Raw genomic sequence first — 22,073 nt, forward strand, 5'->3', positions numbered from 1 at the left:
GTAAGCTAGATTGCGCCCCGTGCTCTTATCTGGTAGAAAGTGTCCTGCTATTATATCACGCTCTACAAACAAAGGCAACACTAAGTAGAAATAAAGTAAAAACCAAAACACTGGCCCTTAAAGGAGCTACCTTGTGTGTAAATGTGCTCCTTGTGAAAGGGCTAAATGCAGTCACTTAAAGAGAAGCCAGCCAGTGACTGAAGTAGGCAGACCCATTGCCCCCCGTTGCTGTATGCTGTAGTAAACAGAAACAATATATCAATGAAACAAAGAACAGACCAATGAATGATGAGAGGTGGCTGCTAGCCTCTTTATGTAAGTATATCATACACATACATTTAGTAAAATCAAAAGACTTGGCTAATGCAGAACCTAAAATGAGAGGCTTGAATGTCTAAAGAGCCTTCTCCTTTGAAAAAGTGGGAGTAGTTTTCACGGATTCTTGTGGCTTAAATTTGTCTTTGAAAATGTTGTTTTCAGACCCTCTCAGATGAGAGCTCAGTGAGGTGCAGAGGCAGACTCTATGCGCTGTGATGGCTTTGTATTTTGGTGAGGTGGGACAGATCAAACTTTCATGGCTGGATCTGAGATGCCAGACCAGTGTTGTAGTGAGGCTAATGGGCTGCATGCACTTTGAATTTTGTACTTTATCCCACCGGGAGCCAGTGAAGATTTTATAGGGTTGGAGCAAAGAGGCCATGCTTCCTCAGACTAAGACAGAGCAAGTGCCTCAATGCCTAAAATGTGGACAACATATCAAGGGAGTCCCATAGTGCACTGGCCAAATTAAATCCTACAATGCCCCCACCATTCTTCATGACCACCTTTGACTATGGTGGTTATCCGTGGCTTTATGGTGGTTGCCCGTGGCTTTGATTGTTCTTTCTATCCGTTAATTAACATTTTGAGATTTGATGACTACAACTAGGTAACCAACCAATCAACACAAGTGACACACATTCCACAAAATACAAAAGCTAAAACTCAACATATAGGTTACAGAAAAGAGAAGACATGTGAAACAGAAAAGAAAATACCACGTCCTTCTTTGCGACCCAGAAACCAATATGTACTGTCCAACAGTGCAAAAATAGAAATTTCACCTGTTTTATTGCATAATGCCATATTACCGGAACAAAGAATCCCCAGTACATTTGTATGGATCAGACATATTAGGCACGTCACAGACGTACTGGAACATTTCAGGAATATATCTTCGAAGCTGGCTGAAAAACCTGTGTTTTGGTGTCAATTTATCTCAAAATAGTTATGTAAGGAGCGTATCTAGCAGCCAAGCAAGATGGCGGCAGCCTAGTGGAGCTGCAGGGGTGAGACTACCTCCCCAGCAAATTCGGACATTAATCTGTCGATAAAATCGCATCCAGAGCCCAGAATCGTACTCCGGAGGTGAAGCGGAGCAGATAGACACTAAACTGGAGTCTCCCCGTGCTCCATAAGGTGTGCTACCGCCAAAGACATAAAGCGGCCTGCGAGCTCATGAGACGCCGAGGACTAAATTTTGACGCTGCGTCGCTAGCGGAGCCGTATAAACGGTGAGGAGGGGGATCGGACGGCATTGAGGGCAGCCGCGAGACTGAACGGAACTGCTGGAGGCTATTGCGACCGCGGCTGTGGTGAATGTGCGGTGGCAAAAGGCCCCCCTCCCCCAACCGCCCCTCACCAGCGACAAGACGGCCCGGCCGGGAATGGGCCGAGGATCCGGGTGGAGGAGAGCAACGGAAAAGTACTGTGCAGAGGCCCAGCGGGGAGGCACTGACACTCGGGGCAAAGCCGGCAGGGGCATAAGTGTGGCCCACTGGTTAGAGCAGGCAGACCCTGAAGCAGAGGTCAGACCCGGGACCAGGGTTCAATTCCCGACGCGGCAGGGTCTTGAGCTCAAATGTCCATGGACTCGATAATTCTCGCTTCGGTGCCTGACCTAATCATGGGTTCACACTCTGCAACTCTGGGCATTAAGCTTGCTTAATCTCCACAACGGCCCCCCGCGGCAGGATGCCTGGCTTTCACCTTGGGGATGCCCTGTAGGGGCTATCTCACAGGGAAAAGCCAGGACAGGTTCCCAAGGCAAGCGCGGAGATACCCCTTCGGGGGTCGATTCAGGCGCTATATAAAAAACATAATAATAATAATAACGACAGCGTGAACATTGTACTGGCAGGGCGGGCCCAACAGCCACGGTTACCCACCCGGTGCTGCCCATTCGGCGCCGACCACAGACAGCGCCATATTACATCGCAGTGACCGCCGGGTGCCAGCAGGCACTGACAACACCCTTGCCAGGGGAAAAAAAAGGGCGCAGATTCACCCGAAAAGAGTGCACAGGACAGGAGCATACATAGAAGCACGGGGGAAACGATACTGAAGACCCCACATAGCGACCCCCCCCCCCCACGGGGGACCAGGAATAACTCGCTGACAGGCGCTGCCCCCAGTTGCTCAATGAGAAAGACACCATAAAACTGCCCTGCGGAACTGGTGAAGCCCCCCCCCTCTCCACATCAGTCTTGGGAGGTCTGGCGACGGCAAGAGGAAGAGACCAGGGGCACAATGAGCGGCAATGGGGCACTTGTGGCCCAACAAAGTAAATTGGATAAATTCGCTTATACTATAGACTTTCCCCCGCTGCCGGACCGCAAAGGAGTGGGAGCCAAAGACCCGGAGGCAGACAGTGGCCCCAAGGTCACGCTAGAAGACGTCATGGCTGCCCTACACCAAGTGCAGACTACGGTTGGGACAATTTCCACGAATGACACATTCCTGAGAGCTGACTTTCAAAAAATGTCCGCAAGAGTCTCAGACGTGGAACAAGCGACGGCTTCGCATACTAAATACACTACACTGTGAAAAAAGAAGGTGACACAACTAGAGACCGATAATAAAAGAATGGCGGCAAAACTGGACGAGCAGGAAAGCCGTTCACGCCGCAACAACGTCCGAATCACGGGCCTTCCGGAAAGTGATGGGGGACCCGCTAAGGATGTCTATATAGAAAAACTCATAAAGGGCCGACTGCAACCCAAAGGACTATCAACCTTTTTCTCTGTGGAAAGAGCGCACAGAGTACCAGGAGGTAAGCCCAGACCTGGAGCCCCCCCACGACCGGTGCTGGCCCGAATATTTAATTTTCGGGACAGAGACGCTATCCTCCAGACGGCTCGGATAGCACTGCCTATCAGTGTGCAAAACTAAGTGATCTTCTTCTTTCCCGATTACACAGTGGCGGTTGCAGCACGCCGCAGAAGTTTCCTGGAGGTTAAAAAGACGCTAAGATCCTGTGAGATACCATACTCTATGCTCTTTCCGGCAAGGCTTCGTATGGTGGCAGATGGCAAAACTTGGTTTTTTGACATTCCGGAAGAGGCACATGACTGGCTCGAGGAGTGGTGACCGGCGGAGGGGTCTGGACGAGCACAAAGAAACCGATGGCGGCCGGGGCGAAGAAGTGCATCGGAGGACGAGAACGAGAGGAGACAGAGATGATGCACCGCGACAAGGACACAGGGGAGTGACGCATGTGAGAAGTACATTTCTGGTTTCCATAAGGGGTCTATACTCAGATTGAAGTTCAAGCTCACTTCAATATGTTGATGGCAACAGAACTATTGTTAGCTCTGGACTCTGGGACTTGGGGAAGGACAGGTCCTCCTTGGACTTCACAACCCCGTACAACTATGCAAGCAAAGTTTCAGGGTTGGGGTTTTAAGCACTCTGCTAAGTTGGGGTGGCGGGCAGTCTTGGGTCCACAAGGCAGGGAGGCAGGGAGGAGGGTAGGTGGGCAGGGAATATGTTCAAGTTTCTTGATATATGAATATGTTATGTTCAAGTATGAATCTCACCGTACAGTTTTCGCATGCAAAGACACCCAAATAGGCACAAGCATAGAACAGATTGCTGTTGTCACTAGATTTTTTCACCATCACAATGGGAGACAAATCGCTGACTAACTCACAGGGAGCCTCTGACACCACAATGCCATCTCTCTCCGTGCTCACATGGAATGTGCGAGGGTGGGCAATAAAATAAAGTGTGGTTTGGTTCAACAATGCATAAAAAGAATGTGCCCAGCAGTGGTGTTACTTCAGGAAATGCATCTTACAGGCACACCCAGCAAAGCAATGGACAGATGGGGCTATAAAATAGTGGCTCACTCCAACTTCACATCAAACTCCGCGGGTGTTGGGATATTAATCAAAAAGCAGTTTCCGCTAATAATAAAAGAAGTTAAATCTGATGAGGCGGGGAGATTTGCTGCCATACATACGCAATGGGAGGGGAAACAAATCAATATTGTTTCTGTATACATACCGCCGGCGTTGCATGCAGTGGCCCTCCCGGACTTAAGTGCATTCTTACTTGGGCTGCCGGCGGGGGAACTACTCATTGCTGGGGATTTTAACTCGGTTGCTGACAACTCAATAGATCGATTCCCTCTGAGGGCCGGTGTGTCAGGGGTGTCTCCACTGAGGAACTTCTTAGATGCAATGGGACTGATAGATGTTTGGAAGAAATACCACCCTGCAGAACGTCAATTCACATATTACTCCAGTGTCCATAACAGCCTTACTAGAATAGATTATTTTCTGGGCTCAATAAGTTGCCTTTCAAATATAACCAATATAGAAATCAGGCAACGGAGCATCTCCGACCATTCCCCGCTGCTACTCAGCTGTACATACCATCAACAGAAAAGGCGCCGGACTTATCCGATACGCCCTGGTTATCTTCAAAACCATAAGATTAGGAAGGAGCTACAGAAGATAACAAAACACTATTTTCAGGAGAATGTAGGGTCTGTGACCTCCTGTGTCAAGTTATGGGAGGCATATAAGACAGTCCTCAGAGGACAAGCAATATCCTCCACAGTAACTAATAAAGGGGAGGGGCAGCTAGAATTACAAACTCCGTAGTCGGACTTGACTATGGCGGAAGCCCGACACACTAGAGACCCAACCCCCGACACGACACACAACTTGCACCTTGCGCAGGGACGCCACAAGAAACACCTGACGGAACTGACCAGACAACAACTAGCAAACACGCAACACAAAATATATGACATTGGTGACAAGGCAGGGAAGTTGCTGGCGTGGCTGGACAAAAGGGAGAAAAGGGACAGATGGATAGCGCAGTTAGGCACAGAAGAAGGGCACATCACAACGGACCCACACACAATAGTGCACCTGCTAGCATGACACTTCCAGACAGTCTACTCCTCGGACTCGGAGATATCAGAGGAGGAGGCGATGACCTATATAAGGGATCTCGCCATGCCCAAATTGACCCCTGAAGAGGCACAAGAATTGGAAAGTGACCTCACGGAGGAGGAGGTGCACACAGCCATTAGGGCATTGCAGTCGGGCAAGGTGGTATGGCCAAATGGCATACCAATTGAGTTTTATAAAAAAATTACTGCCACACTCGCGCCACACCTGCTGCACATGTTCGCAGAAAGTCTAAAGGCGGGAGAACTCCCGCCAGACCAACGTTCCGCCACCATAATAGCTATTTTAAAACCTGGGAAGCCTGCAGACTAATGCACCTCCTACCGACCCATTTCACTCATAAATGCAGAGGCCAAAATCCTTGCCAAACTACTGGCGATAAGACTCACGCCACACCTGTCGAAGCTCATATATCAGGACCAATCAGGCATTATGCCGGGTAGGAATACAGCACTTAATTTACGAAGACTACACGGGGCACTTGCTCGTGCGGAGTACGTGCTGGAGCCAGCAGTGATACTCTCACTAGATGCACATATGGCATTCGATATGGTTCACTGGCCCTTTCTTTTCGCAGTGCTGCGTCATTTAGGGTTCGGTCCAAAGTTCCGTGCACAGGTTCAATTACTCTACACTAAGCCAATGGCGCATGTTACCGCTAATGGCCACATCTCTGATGACTTCCCCCTGGCAAGAGGCACGCGCCAAGGCTGCCCATTGCCACCACTATTGTTCGCTCTGGTGCTGGAGCCCTTGGCGGCCTGGATACGTTGGGAACCAACGATATACGGCCTCAGGTAGACTGATACCTGGGAGGATAAAATCACCCTTTGCGCCGACGACATCCTGCTGTACCTCACTGAACCTAGGCGTTATATAATCAGCCTTTTAGATGTTTGCATGGCTTATGGACGGGCCTCCGGATATACCCTCAATTGGTCTAAGTCCACCATGTACGTGCTCCACGGCCCGCCTCCACATCTTCTGGACAATTGCCAGTTGAGGACTGCCGAGAGTACGTTTAAATACTTAGGGGTCCATATCGCAGCCGATGCAGGAGACTTTTATAATATGAATCTTCAACGGCCGCTGGAGCATCTCAGGCGAGACATACAACACTGGGAAACACTGCCGCTAACCTTGCTGGGGAAGGCAGCGCTCTTTAAAATGATGGCGTTGCCTCGTTTTTTATTTATTTTGGAAAACACACCCTACCCAGTGCAGTCCTCCTATTTTAAAGCCATTGCAGCACAAGTATCCAATCTGTTATGGAGCAATAAACCAGCACGTATAGCACAAGCCAAGCTGGTGCGCAGTTGGTACGACGGAGGGCTAGCACTTCCAGATGTAGGGAAGCTCAGGATGTGGCTGCAGCACTTACTTCTTTAGGGCTTAACTTACAATCCACTGCCCCTTCGCACCAACTTGGTCACCTCCTGGACCCCATCTTTGCCAACTGGGAGGGCATTAAAGTCTCCTCTCCAATCAGAATGAACTGGTCAGATCACTATATCATCCCGTTCTCTATTGACACAACGCCTTCAGATAATAGAGTTACCAAACCCCTCCCTGTGAAGCGGAGAAAATGGAAACATTTTAATCAAGAAGCATTTCAACGCGCCCTACTAGAAAATCCCCCTCCCCAAAGCAGCTCTCTTCAAGAGACTTGGAACAGCTACGAAAAATGGGTGACTAATGCTCTGGATGTGATAGCTCCCTGGACATCCAAGCCCCCTGCCAGGCAATCCAAAACCGCCCCCTGGTTCTCTGAAAAACTAAAACTTGCCAAAGCCAGATGCAAAAAAACTGGAACGTAGCTGGAGGAAAAACTATAACCCGGAGGATGAATTACATTATAAAAAGGAATTGAATAAATACCAGAAATTAGTGAGATCTGAAAAAAAGCTGCCACCTTAAGAACAGTATCGATCAAGCGGACAACCCCACTAGAGAACTCTTCACCATCTAAGGAGAACTTACGGTCCGGACTAGACTTGATGCCCAAGATGCATACTCCAAAGAACTGTGTGACTCTATTGCCGATTTTTTTGTGGGCAAGATCGATAAAATCCATGCTACCTTTACAAACCTACAGAAACCGAAAACACCCACACAGGGAATTCTCGTCTCACATGCTTTATTACACCTGAGAGACAGGAATTAATAAGCATCGTCAACAGCATTCAATCTGGATCGCCTTGCGATGTCTGTCCCCCGACTCGCTATAAAGGAGTTATGGAGAATATGATAATTGACCAGATCGGTCTCATTGTATCACTTTCTTTCCAGGAATGTCTAGTACTGGATGCTTGGAAAACGGCTCAGGTCATTCCCCTCAAAAAGAAATCCAACATCCAAATTTCCCAATTCTAAAATCTTCGCCCCATTTCCCTTCTTCCCTTCTGTGCAAAGATTGTGGAAAAGGTGGTGAATAGACAGCTCATGAGATATCTGGAGGAACAATCTCTCCTACACCCCACTCAATCGGGTTTCAGAGCTGGCTACTCCACGGAGTCAGCCTTACTCTTTTCCACTGAGTGCCTTAGGCAAATAGTGGATGTAGGAGAGACAGCAGCGTTGGTTCTATTAGATCGTAGTGCAGCCTTTGACACCGTGCTGCACTCAACGCTGCTGTCTCGGCTGTCCGATATGGATGTGGAGGGGCGAGCATTAGCCTGGATTAAATCCTTCTTGGCTGACAGGAGCTTCCAGTTGCATTGCCCCCCATTCAAATCCTCTCTTAGGAAAGCAAGCCACGGGGTTCCACAGGGCTCGAGTCTGAGCCCTACTTTATTTATTATCTATATGGAACCCCTGGCTCGCATAGTGGATGCATTTGGGGTGGGCATTGTCAGCTACGCTGATGACACCCAACTGATGTTCAAGCTCACGTCTGACCACAGAGAAGATGCCACCAATTTTTCCAACTGTCTTTCATCAGTGGCAGCATGGATGAACAGCAATTGCCTGCACCTTAATGGCGACAAAACCGAACTGCTGGTGGTAGGGAAATCCTCTTCAGCATGGTCACACTTGTGGTGACCTGCGGAACTGGGTATCCCACCTCGCCCTGTGGAGTTAGTGCGCAATCTTGGCATCACACTCGACTCAAATCTCTCCTTTAAGTCCCAGGTCAGCAAAGTGACAGCCAGGTGCTTCAGCACACTGAAAGTTCTCCGCAAGGTCTTAGACATCCTCCCCAGAAAGACCATAGTCCACACCTTGGTGACCCTCCACCTTGATTATGGGAATGCTCTGCTTTTGGGTTTGAACAAAAAAGGCCTTCACCAACTCCAGTGTGCTCAAAATGCCGCCGCTCGCCTTGTGCTCAGACTCCCACGCAGAGCATCTGGGAAAACCGCTCTGGCTAAACTCCACTGGCTCCCCATTAAGGAGCGAATTAAATTCAAGTCCCTTTGCTTTGTGCATTGTATTGCCCATGGCAAAGGTCCGAACTACCTGAAAAATCTTTTCACCATACATCGCCCCACCATGAACCTGAGATCATCCGGAACGATGATGTTTAAACTCCCCAAATTCAGTAGAGCCAGGATGGGTGGGTGTTCGTTCAGATACCTGGCCTCCAAATGCTTGAACGAACTCCCGCTCGATCTTAGGATGGAACCCTCGGAAACTAGGTTCCGGGGAAAACTGAAAACTTTCCTTTTCCCCCCGGTATGATTCCATCTGCATCCCTCTGCACCTTTTTGGCTCTCTCTCGCTCGCTCCTTGGGCAATTTAGTAGTTTTCAGCGCGGTGACACACTGTTTTGTTTAGCCAGGCGCTTTAAATATGGTTTTATTATTATTGTTATTATTATTATTATTATTATTATTACTGGGCAGCACAATTAAAAGTAATCAATCAATGGGTACCTCTTCCGCAATCAGACCCGGCACTGAAGGCAGACAGAGAACAGTTAGGCATGGCAGACTTGTTGGCTCCCCTCTACGATAAAAACCTGTCGCGGACAAAGTTTGGACCACTGCGACATACACTTGGGCTGTGGCACATGGCTCAGGCAAAGTTAGGATGGCAAGGGGTGATCACACAGCTCACTCCACTGTGGGATACAAAGCGGCTGGGACGACTCAGACACAGCAACGGTTTTGATTGCTGGGATGATCTCGGGATCTCCACTATCGGAGACTTGTGGCAAAAAAGGGAAGTGATTCCCTTTAATACACTACGGCAGCAATATGAGTTAGCCCCCTCTGAAATGTTTCGATATACCCAGATTCAACATGCCCTGATGACAGCATTTCCACGTGGCTCAGAAGTCCCAGAGGCATCCCCTCTGGAGGACAGATTGTTAACAGGTTACATGCCGAAGAAAGCGACCTCCCTAACCTACCGTAAACTGGTGAATAATCTGCCCGACCCGATGGGAAACCTGAGGGAAAGATGGACTCACTAGCATCCCCAAAAGAGGTAGGCATTCCCTCACGCCTTAGACTAGTACAATTGCGCATCCTACACCGCTCCTACTACACAAGACATACCCTACATAAAATAGGATGAATAGCTCATCCCTACTGTTTGAGAGGATGCGGGGGGGGGGAGGAAGGAACCTTTTACCACACCAAATGGGATTGTCCCAAAATAGCCGACTACTGGACACAAGTGTTTAGGACTATATCACAATCTGAGGGAGTCTCGATATTACCTGAACCCAGGTGTTGCCTGTTAAACATATGGGAACCAAATGACCTTACACATTCAGGGCAGAGTTGGGCTACAATGGGTTTGATGGTGGCTGAGAGGAATATAGCACAGAGGTGGGGAGGAGCAGAAAGACTTACTCTAACAGCATGGAGTAAAGACATGGACACAGCCATGATAGCGGAAAGGGTGGTGTTCAGTAGCAGGGGTTGTCCAAGAAAATGGACCAACATTTGGGGGGCGTGGAACAAATACAGAGGAAATATCTGTGGGCCGCCACCGGACCAAAATGACAGCAGTACGGATTCAGAAGAAGACGGAGGTCCATAGAATAACTGTACAGAGTTCACTCCCGAATGCTATGAAAATGTACATTTGTGATTTTATTTTAATAGAAGATGTCTTTGTTGTTCAGATACAATGCTCAGCTATATCTTTGTGCTTGAAACGGTTACACTGTGCTAACAGACAAAATTGAATAAAAAATGTTAAAAAAATAGTTATGTAAAATCCACAGCTTGTGCCCATTTTATCAGACGTTTCTTGGGGTGGGGGGGCTTGGGGGATGGTGAGCTTCCAATATCTTTCATGGAGGATAGTTTTGGTAGGCATCCCTTGACTTTTATTTAATTATTTCATTAGTGGCCTTTAAGAACTGGTTGAAAAACAGGTAGCTTGCTGGCCCATTGTGTTACAAAATTGTACTGTAAAATGCGTCATTGCAACCTTTTCTTGAGGGAATAATTTCTGCTGTCCTTACTAAAAAGGACTGCACACTTGGGTCACACACTGAGCTCCTTGGTACTTTCATCCTTGGATTACTGCAATGGATTATTTGCGAATGCTCAATCTCGGGTGGTGGCCAAATTACAACTTATCCAAAATGCAGCGGCAAGGCTACTGTCTGGCACCCCCAAATTTAAACCCATTGAGCAAGTAATCAGGAACTACCACTGGCTAACTGTTAGAAATCGGATCAGATTTAAAACCTTATGCCTCACCTTTAAAGCATTACATGGTCTCGGCCCGGTGTTTCTCAAACAGAAGCTTATCTTCTATCAACCCAATAGACCACTTAGATCTGAACATCTGCACCTACTGACAGTGCCACGGACCAGGACTGTCACTTGGGGCGACAGATGTTTCACAAACACCGCCGCCAGACTCTGGAATACTCTTCTGATGGTGATAAGATCTACCCCTTCATTGTTTTAGTTTAGAAAGCTGCTGAAGACTTGGTTGTTTGACCAATAACTTCTCTGTTCACTGTACCACTTTTGAAGTTTGATAATGTTCTCACTGAGATAATAAGCTGAGTTACAGCGCCAAGACACCCACGGGAAAAAGTTGCGCTTTACAAATCTTAAAAATAAATAAATAAATAATAATATGGTTCAAAGTGGGGGTTATTTTCTTGTCTTGCCTATTTCCCTGGTGAAAGCCATAATAGTGGTTTTCTTTGATACTTTGCTTAAAGGTGCAAGTTCTTATCCCAGAAAGTGACAACCTCTACCCAGGCTTGGACCTCATCCTTAAAGTATTAACCCTTGAAGGCGTGTGACCAACAAAACAAAACCCACAGCGAATGTAACTAATATTAATAATTTGAGCTGTCTAGAATTTACTTTAATCTAGTCAAATGTTATCCTGAATGTTCCAGTCAAGCGCTGCATTGCAATCTGTCAATAAAAATTATCTTTCTGAATTTCGGTTATTCTCTCTCTACAGCATGGCTCTAGTTATGCACTAGTCACTCACAGGATCGCATTCCAAATGTGTTAAGCCATTTGCCTCATTGCACTGGCCACATCTCTTACATAGTTTCCTCAGTTACTATTCTTTGGAAACACCCCTTTAGAGACCAGTCATTTTTTCATTCCACTGACGTGAACCAGCAATCCCTTTAACCAATTCAGGTTCCTCAAGGAAGACTTGAAATCTGTAAAGTGTACACATACAGTAGTTAAAACAACAATTGATGGACAGAATGCAGAACAGTACAGAGATCTGGGCCTAAATACATCGTTTTTTTGCTCACCATGCCATTCCAGTTTGAACCTACCCATATGCAAATCAGTCTTGAACCTGTGCCCCATGGGAACAGTTCAGCCCGAACTGCCAAGCCTGGTCCTCCCTGGACTGGAAACAAGCGTCGTAGAACCGGTTTTGGGCTTTCAGCCCTCATCAGCCAGGATAGCTTGATTCCAGTGGCATGGAAAGCACAGGACTCACGTCTGAGCATACCCGTCCCACTCGGGGTGACAAATGCAAAAACAACAGTTGATGGACAGAATGCAGAACAATGTCATACATTCACCCCAGTACAGAGATCTGGGCCTAAATCCATCGTTTTTGTGCTCACCTTGCCATTCCAGTTTGAACCTAGCCATATGCAAATCAGTCTTGAACCTGTGCCCCATGGGAACAGTCCAGCCCGAACTGCAAAGCCAGGTCCTCCCTTGACTGGAAACAAGATTGTCCATCATCTTGTGTGTTTTGCTGTTCACTCTGTGTGGGAAGGGTATGCCCAGACGTGGGTAATGTTCTCACTACACCACTGGAGTTAAGCTATCCTGACTGATGAAGGATGATAGTCAGAAACCGGTCCTAGGATGCCTGATTCCGGTCCAGGGAAGACATGGCTTGACAGTTCGGTCTGGACTGTTCCCATGAGGCACAGAGTCAAGACTGATTTGCATCTGGCCATGTCTGAACCGGGGTGGCTTGGTGAGCAAAATATTGATGGATTAAACCCAGATCTGTGAATGGGGGTGAATGTTTTGCCATTGTGCAACATTCCGTCCATCATCCTGTGTGTTTTGCTGTTCACCCTATGTGGGAAGGGTATGCCCAGACGTGGGTCCCGTGCTCACTACGCCACTGGAGTCAATCTATCCTGGCTGATGAAGGCTTATAGCCAGACACCGGTCCTAGGATGCTTGATTCCGGTGATGGAGCAAGGTTTCACACGTAAAGTGCCTTGCTAGTACTCAACCCTCTCGAAAATAATATTAATGTAGTAACTAACATGTTTTGTCTTATTAATATTGGATTACATGACATATTAGGCATCTAGGGGAAGCTTGCCAATGTGCTTTTACTAACTATAATCCACTTGCACTAAAATGGCTGCTGCTACACGGGATTCTCTACTGCGCATGCATCTGTCATGCCCACTTGATATGCTTGGTGGGAAAATGTTTGCTTCTGCGCAATAGAACTAAGATGGCTGTTATGTGTCCTAACGTGCAAGTAGCTTGCATCGCTGCTTTGCTAAGCTGTTTGTTTTTGCTTAATATTTAACGTAATAGTTTAAAATAAAATAATGGGAATAGAGTAGAATGAAGTGGTATACAGTGCATTAATTTATTCTGTGTCTCTAAAACTGTTTCTTTTCTATTTTTACATGTAACAAAATAATGGGCCTAAATGCTTTGCTGAACTCCATCTTTGGTGAAACTGCGCCTGTGCGACAAATCCTGAAGCCACAGAAGATGTAGCCTTGAACCTATGCCAAATCAGACATGGAAGGCGGAGAAGAGTGAACTCCTCGCCTTGCTAGAGGAAGCTGAATTGAATAAAATGTTAAATATGATTATTGATACATTTCACTACAGGGCGGATTAAAAGTACATGAGTAGATAAAGTTATGGGAGGGAACAACTTGAATACATGATTGACAAGTTGCTTCAAGAAAAATATGGTGTGATGGCTACTCCTTGTTCTTGTCCAATAAAATTGTGGGATTCAAACATTTGCGACATTTGGGGGTGGTACACTGACCTGAAAAATAGTATAACTAGGGTATGCTTAGCTAGTTAGATTGTCCAACTTGTCCGAATAGCTGACCTGTTACTGACCCAACGCACTCAATAGGTGATCGGGAGCAGAGTTGCTGATGGAGCACTCTGTCAGAAGATTCGATAACCCAATCGGGGTTCTGGGGAGGAAATCGGTGACCCAATAGGGGTTCGACTGTTAGCTGCAGAGAGGGTTTACAAAGCTGGTGTTTTGAACTTTAGCTGTGGTGCTGGTCTTAGCCTGTGGTAGTCTTCTTGTCCTGATCCAATTTGGTCCATAACCTGTCCTGATTCTGGCTTGCACCTGTTCTTTCCTGCTGGCACCTGTACTTTGGGATTCTATTTCTTTGACTCAGCCTATGACCAGGGTTGGTTATCACACCGTTCTAGGTAATTATAAAGTGTGGTTTTGTCATTGTACTGTTTTCCCTTTCTCTTACCCACCCTCTGCTTCAAATACTAAACAACATTTTCTCTCCAAATCTTTTGCAATTGTTTATGTTTAAATCTGCATTAGTCTAAAACAGAATAATAGATCAATTTGAGTTCATGTTTTTATATTTCTAAAATTTACTTATTTAAAGATTTTAAACCTTTCCCGAGTTTGTGGTTATTTATGAAATGCTAAATGTTATTATTGCTACCTATTTTCTCTCTAACTCCCTTGATCCTTTAGGTCTATAGGTATCAGTGACTTGGATTCGTAAGATAAATTGTATAAATCCAAATGGTAAAAATTCCCAATTGATTGTGTGTAGGTTTACCTGTTTAATGTATACATAGATATATGGGCCCAGGTGAGTATGTTGAGCAGGTGAGCCCGCGCTCTATCACCGGTTCAGGGAAGACATGGCTTGGCAGTTCGGTCTGGACTGTTCCCATGAGGCACAGGTTCAAGACTGATTTGCATATGGCCATGTCTGAACTGGGGTGGCTTGGTGAGCAAAATAACGATGGATTAAACCCAGATCTGTGACTGGGGGTGAATGTTTTGCCATTGTGCAACATTCCGCCCATCATCTTGTGTGTTTTGCTGTTCACATATAGTAGTTACACATATTTGCCCCACTGTTCCCTTACTGTTCTAGTATGATTTTAATTTAGAGTATCTCGCAGCCTGTTACCCTTCTGCGATATATTGCAGCAGTGGCAGCCTCTACACTAGTGAATGCTTGGTGTCTGGTGGGAGTCGCAAAATTCTATCTGTACGTCATACCGTCGCGAGCTCAGGTGTGACGTCATTCAGTGAAGTCAATTGCTGTCTCTCCATGAATGTATGGATTTAGTACTTTGGCTAGCTAGCATGGCACAACCTCCCGATCTGCGGAACGGCAGCTGTGTGTTATCCGCATCATTACCAAAGCCCTCTCCTCTGGTAACAGATAGATCATGTTAAACGTTGCACTTTACATTAAATAGATGTGGAAACACAGCACAGCCCTGCGGATCGCCACAAGTGGTTGTTATTGCCACGGGGTTGCTCTAGGTGTGAGACTTTCTGTGTGCCAGAAGCAGGGAACGAGCTTATCTGCTCAGAGGAAATACAGCTTGAATCCTTCAATGGGCGTCGCACCAATTTCTTCAAATGTAGTAGCCATGCCTAGCATGGTATCAGCAAAGACTCAGCACAGCTCAGCTCACTGTGCCTCTGCCAGGACGAAAAATCTGATTGCCAACTTTTTTTTTTATGACAATGGACCTACTTGATTCTCGCAGCGTGTCCAGCATCACCTAGAGATTATTTTTGCTGTAGAGCTGAACCTTTCCAGATCTGATAGGACTGTTGTATTTGTTATTTTAAAAATATGCTATTAGGTGATATGGGATTTCGGGATTAGAGGCTGTGTAAAAGAATAATGTGCAAATATTGGGATAAGAGGAGGAAATGGTTCCTTATTATAATATTCATTTATCATGTATTTATTGGGTCCCTATGCATTCAGTAGATTTGCCTTGTTATGTGATCAGCTTCATTTACACAACTAGCACTTTTTCAAATTGTTTTAAAACATCCAAATGTTAAAGCTGATTTTTTTTTCTTCAGACATGGATACAATGGTGAGGAGTTTGATATCTAGAGCACCAACCATGCATGATATCACAGCACGGCTACTGAATAAATGAAAAGTGGAGTGGCTCCCGGTCATCTATTGCGCTTCTTCGTTAAACTGAATTTAGCCCAAATATTACACTGAATCAAAGTAAGAGTGTTAGAAAAAAAAATTGACAAGCATTTTACTTTAAAACACCAGTCTTCGAAAACCCTGTCTATTTGCACACACGTACCTGCCTGAAATAATTCTTCGAAAAATAAGTCTTGTATCTTTTACCTGAATGGACTTCAGATGTAGCCTATTCATTGCTGCGGTGACGGCACTGAGGTATTTTTCCAACCACTTGACCCTGATTTCCATGTCCCTTTCTGCATCCTCGTGCAGGTAGTACACTAACCTCATGGCTTTGGCTTGCTGCACTCTGTAAGGGGGTGTTGAGTTGACCTCAACACCTCCCAGCTGGGCCCCTAAGAAGTCTTCTCCTTGGAAGAGGGGGTACGTGAGATTCAGGGTCAGAATGGCTGAGGCGCTGCCATTCACTGCATGGAGGAGGTAGTTTACTGGAGAGCACGCTGTCCCAATGCGGGCACACAGTTGTGCAAATGTAAAGTTTCTCATAACCCCCCTATGGCTCCAGGGCACACTCAGGCTCTGCACCATCTCATCCAGATAAAGAAGTTCCTGGAAGGCGCTGGCGGTGAGGATGTTGCCAGTGGTAGAAACTGCAATGAGAGCGGCGAAGGTGCCCTCCGCATACAGCCTCTCCACTGAGAAGTCCCACGACTCGTTGATCGGAAAGTGCTGCTTTATAAAGTCCCTCTCTCTCGTGGCGAGCCCCCCAGCAGGTGTGAACTCGTCCTGTATGCGCACCGAAATCATCTGAGGGTAAAAATAGAAGCCTGCTCCCAGACCGGCAGAGATCACGATGGAGCCCACCAGGAACCACCAGGGGTATCTGGCAACCATCGTTCCAAGATGGCGGAATCCAGTGGAAAGTGGTCGCTCCAGGCAGTCGGTGTGGCACGCGTGCATGTTGGGGCAAAGGCTTCTGACGTAACACTGTGCGAACAAAGGTATGACGTAACAGGAACCTCAAGACTCTCCTTGTTTTCACCTATTCCCTGCTCCAGGATGCCCAGCAAGTGAAATGAAAATGCTGTCCGACGGTTAAAAAGCCCTAAATGATTGTGAAAGTCAGATCATCCCACAGTTGTGTTCAATGAAGACCTCTAGTCCAGGCTGCAGATGGGCAGTGAGGGTGGAAGTGGTCATGTGCTGAGCAGCTACTGTGCATGAATGGAAGGTCAACAGAAGCAACAGGCTAATCATTTACTGACAAAGCATCGCAGGTGATGCACATTATGTCTGTTTGATTTTATGCTTCATTAGCTCCAAGTTACAGGGCGTTACCAAATCCATCACTATTTTATGTATCATGAAGGGATAAAACGGCGGCTAGATTAACCTCTCCATCGCACGAGCTGCTCCAGAAAGAATCAATGGACTAAATTCACGACACCAGAAGCTACATGCCCCATTCAGAGTATGGTGGAGCAGGAGCTCTGGCATAAATCAGTGGTGCCAGGGCTCCCAGCAAACTTACAGTTCAGCTGCTATGTTTGGAGTCCGGGTAAGCACCAGGTTTTTGCTGGTGAAACCTCAACTGGCTCCGCCAAAAAAAACCTTTGACCGACTGCCAGGTCTTTAAAGGTCATTGCTTCTGTTGATCGTGCAATTTGGTGGACCAACAGCCAAAATCTAAATTAAGTCATATGATTTCAAGCAAAGCTTTGCCTTGGCTCACCAGCTATTTTCTTTGACAACTTGAGCCATTCTTTACTTGTCTAATCTCTCTCTGTGAACCTGAGACATATTCCACTTGGATGGTGGCGCGTTGCTCTTTTTACTCAAGAAATATCATGATATGTAGTGTAGGGAGAAACGACAAATCCTACACTTGCGTTTTCTGAGTTACTTACTGCCCCATGTGTAAGAACTCCCTAAGGTATTGGGTGCATGCCACAGTTTCTTGTAGATTTGTACAACACTGGACACACGAGCTCGAGCTTCCATTCAATTCAAAGACTTTACTCATATTCCCATTTTGACCACCACTGTGCACAAAGGCACACAATGAAAACATTAAAGGGTGATTCAGAAGATATTAAAATACATAAAAACATTTAATAAATAGCCAGCCCTCAATAATTTCCCAGACATTTTTCATTTGTAATCATCACATTTTGGGAGCTCCTTGAAGGAGACGTGTTGAATCCTTATTTATTTTGCAAACACTTGTCCCCAAGATTAGCCTCTGCTGACTAGGGTCATTCAGTGAATACAAATATGTCGAAGTCAGTAGAACGTCTTGACCATTCTCATAATATTGTCTTCATAAGCCCCAAAGCTGTTTCTCTTTTGATAATTTCTCCCACATGCCCAACCCCATGGACAATTAAATATAAAAACATATTACTTGGGAAATTCAAGAGTACATCACAACTACGTTGTAAGTCTCCCTTACTGACAAAAATTTGTAAATGGGGCCTACAGTCTTTTACTTTATTTTAAGTCTTTCACATCAAAATCATATTCCAATATTTTTCGTGAGAATGTCCACAAAGGCCATGATTACGAGTTTAGGTACCCCAATTATCGAACTAGATAAATAATAATACCACGGGGTACATTATCAAGTACGATAAATAACACCTATTATGGGTTATTGGGGAATAACATGCAGATGTTGGTGTTAAGCGCACCAGAATTCCTTTGATACAGTAAATACCGTATGCTAGTACTCTGGTAAATTCCGGCCGGTTTGAACAACAGAAACTTTTTTTTTTTTAAACCTTTATTTGAACAAAAGACAAGACCAATCAGCGGTGTACATTCAGATCTGGCACAAGAGTAAAAGATACATTCCATCGTCATACATTAGAAGACACTGTTCCACGCCCGGGCATTATACACTATAAACGAACACAGCAGTCTACAGGAGGGACACATGATAGTGTGCAATAAAATCACAGAGCTCAGTAAGGAGGTACAGTACAGTAGACATTATTTCAGCATAATATAATACTTAAGACACATTCTGAGTAGATAGCGCTCCCCGGCAACCTTCAACAGGCATCCCTGAACTATACACAGCAATCTCGATATAACACACAACAGTTGTCAGCTTCACCAGCAGAATTTAGCCATCAGTGCTCATCACATCTCCAGTCCGGTAGTATGTATTATCAATCGCACACCCCGACTTTGCACATAATTCTAAAAGTGCAGCACAATGCCTGTCAGGAGGACCACTTCTACCCCACATCAACACGACTCTCACATTCTGAGTAAGTATCTTGCACAGCCCTGGTCAGCCAGTAATCCTGCAGCGGACTCCAGAAATCCTTAGGCCTGCAGCGCACAGGCATCATTTCAGCATACACATTGTATTGATCCTGACAATATGTTATATCGTCCAGCCAGTCCTTAAATTTCGGCGCCCTGCCTCTTCCCCACCTACAGGCTATCCTTCGTTTCGCCAGCAGTAAAGCCACATCTGCAAATCTACGATAAGGTGCCGGCACGTCCTTTGTGTACCCCAGCAGCATCACCATGGGATCGAACGCTACCGCCTCCTCAGTAATGACCTGCAGGGCGTCGTGGACCTGCGCCCAGTAATCACGTATTGCACTGCACTCCCAGGCCAAGTGAAGAAATTCAGCTCCCTCCGCCCGACAACGAGCACATCTATCATCCTCCGCCAAGCGGAATCTGAGCTTCCTAGCTGGGGTATACTAGAACCTTTGCACAAATTTATAGTGAATTATCTTCAGTCGGCAGCTAGAGGAGATATTGGCAGTCACGCCACAACAATAGGCCCATTGCTCGTCAGAAATTCCGACGCCAAGTTCAAGAGTCCACTGTACACGTGCGCGACTAGCTGGTGCCTCACGTTGCGCCCTAATGGTTCTGTACAATTTTGAGACCATATGACGACCATCAGACACCAACATAGCGTGAAGTGGTAAAGCCACTCCAGGTTCACTCGGGAACTGAGGCAGCAGTGCACGGAGGCCCTGCCGAAGCCGCACATAATAAAACACATCTAAGGGAGAAGGAGTCGCCCCACGGAAGAATTGGTCACGTGCACGGAAACCGCCCTCAAGGAACAAATCCCCCCATTTAAGTATCTTATTTCGTTTACACATATTCTGAAACCCCGTTTCCTGTAGCAGTGACAGTGCAGGGTGATAAACAAGAGGCAGCGCCGGCGAGTAAAGTAACATTAGGCCCAATGTCTTCGTGACCCGAGTCCAGGCATCCACAGTGCAAGTTACCGTGGTAGGCTGTGTATCCACATCACCGACTCTCCCCAGTACCATACCATCCAGTGGGAGGGGATGTGCGATCCATTCCTCAGCTGCTATCTGAGGCATAAACGGCGTAGGACGCATCCAATGATAGGCATATTGCGCTTGAGCACTCATATAATATACCTCGAAATTCGGGATATCAAACCCTCCTTTGTCATAAGGCAATATTAAAGTAGACCATGCTAACCGCGGTTGTTTGCCCCCCCAGATCAGTCTAAGTAGTTCCAACCGAAGACGTTTAAAAAAATACGCGCCAGGGTGATAGGGAATATTTTGGAACAGATATAGGAAGCGCGGGAGTATCACCATTTTCACTAACGAGGCTCTACCGGCCATAGACAGGGGCAAGGACATCCATCTCGTAACATTGTCCGCCAGTGTGGTAATAGCGACACCATAGTTAAGCCTAATCGTTTCCTCCCTATCAAGTGACACCACAATGCCCAAATAGCGAAGGTCCGTGTCGCACCACTCTATGGGGTAGTCTAGCGGAAACCTCCCAACCGCTGCAGTGAGCGGGAAGAATTGAGACTTTTTCCAGTTGATATGTATGCCAGAAATACCTCCAAAAGCAACGAGCTCTCGTAGTATCGGGTTGAGATTCGCCTGCGGGTCCTTCACATATATCGTGACATCGTCCGCATACAGTGAGATCCCTATTTAGCGCTGAAAACAGTTAAACGCACTGTGTTTATGCAGTTGCCGGATTCGACAAGCCAGTGGCTCTATGGCGATAGCAAATAAAAGCGGGGAAAGAGGACAGCCCTGTCTAGTTCCTCTCGTTATTGGCAGTTGAGGGGAGAGCACACCATTCACAATCACTCTGGCCACAGGTTGGGTGTACAGCAGTTTCACCCACGAAATGAATATCCTAGGAAAGCCCATTCTACATAGAATGTCAATAAGATAATTCCACTCCACAGAGTGGAACGCTTTCGTCACATCCAAAAAAACTGCGGCAACAGGGAGATCCGGGATCAGAGAAAATAGAGTGCGAAGATTATGAGAGGTCGCGCGTCCCGGTACAAAACCGGACTGATCCGGCAGTACTATAGTGGGCATAAGCAACGAGAGTCGTGTTGCCAGGACATTCGCCAGTATTTTTGCGTCACAATTAAGCAGCGATAGAGGACGGTAGGAATCTGTGTCCGGGGGATCCTTGCCAGGCTTAAGTAGAGAGGTAATCGCCGCCTCCCTCATGGATCCCGGCAGAATCCCTGTCTCCAGCGAATCCTCAAAGACCTCTCTGAGTACTGGAGCCATAATATCAACATAGCATTTGTAAAACTCGGCAGGGAGTCCGTCCAACCCCGTCGCCTTGCCATTATTCAGAGACATAATGGCGTCTCTGATTTCCTCCACCTCAAGGGGCCTACCAAGAAATGCCCTGTGGTCATCGGACAGCCAGCATAAAGCAAGATCATCAAGGAACCCCCCATATCTGACCTCCCGCACCTGTTGTGTAGTGTATAGCTGTGTGTAGTGGTGCACAAAGGCCTCCTGAATCCCCTTCGCATCCTGACACCGGGTGCCGTCCCTCAGTACCAGTTCCAACACCCCCGTACTAAATCTTGGGTGTCTTGTAAGTGCAGCAAGTACCTTCCCCGGTCTTTCACCCTCACAATATTTCCTCGCGGTCCAGTACTTCCCTCTGTGCTTCACCTCCCTGGCAGCCTCTTCCTCAAAGTCCGAAAGTTTGTCCCTAAACTGATGCCTGAGTTCTGGGTCAGAGCTGGTAAGCATTTTATTTTGTAGATCTTTTAAATCAGCCTCCAGTTTCGTAATGGTTTGAACAATAGTCCTGAGCACCCCACAGCTCTTGGAGATCGTAACTCCCAGGATTGTCACCTTAAACGCTTCCCAGATCATTTCCACACTGTTCACCGACCCCTTATTCCTGGGAAAAAACGCCTCTATTTCCTCCCCAAGCTCTGCCTTAAA

The 22,073-nt window shown here is 46.6% G+C and overlaps 1 protein-coding gene across 1 annotated transcript in view; it reads right to left on the minus strand.

Moving 5' to 3' along the window:
• PTCHD3 (patched domain containing 3) overlaps nt 1–16,791 on the minus strand; it is a 239,792-nt gene extending 223,001 nt beyond the window's left edge. The window contains exon 1 of the mRNA XM_086939820.1: nt 16,036–16,791. Coding sequence (XP_086795946.1) covers nt 16,036–16,791 — 756 coding nt within the window. The remainder of the gene's footprint in view (nt 1–16,035) is intronic.
• Between the last annotated feature and the right edge of the window lie 5,282 nt (nt 16,792–22,073).

This window comes from Lissotriton vulgaris, chromosome 10 (genome assembly GCF_964263255.1).
Source record: "Lissotriton vulgaris chromosome 10, aLisVul1.2, whole genome shotgun sequence".
Taxonomy (NCBI): Eukaryota; Metazoa; Chordata; class Amphibia; order Caudata; family Salamandridae; genus Lissotriton; species Lissotriton vulgaris.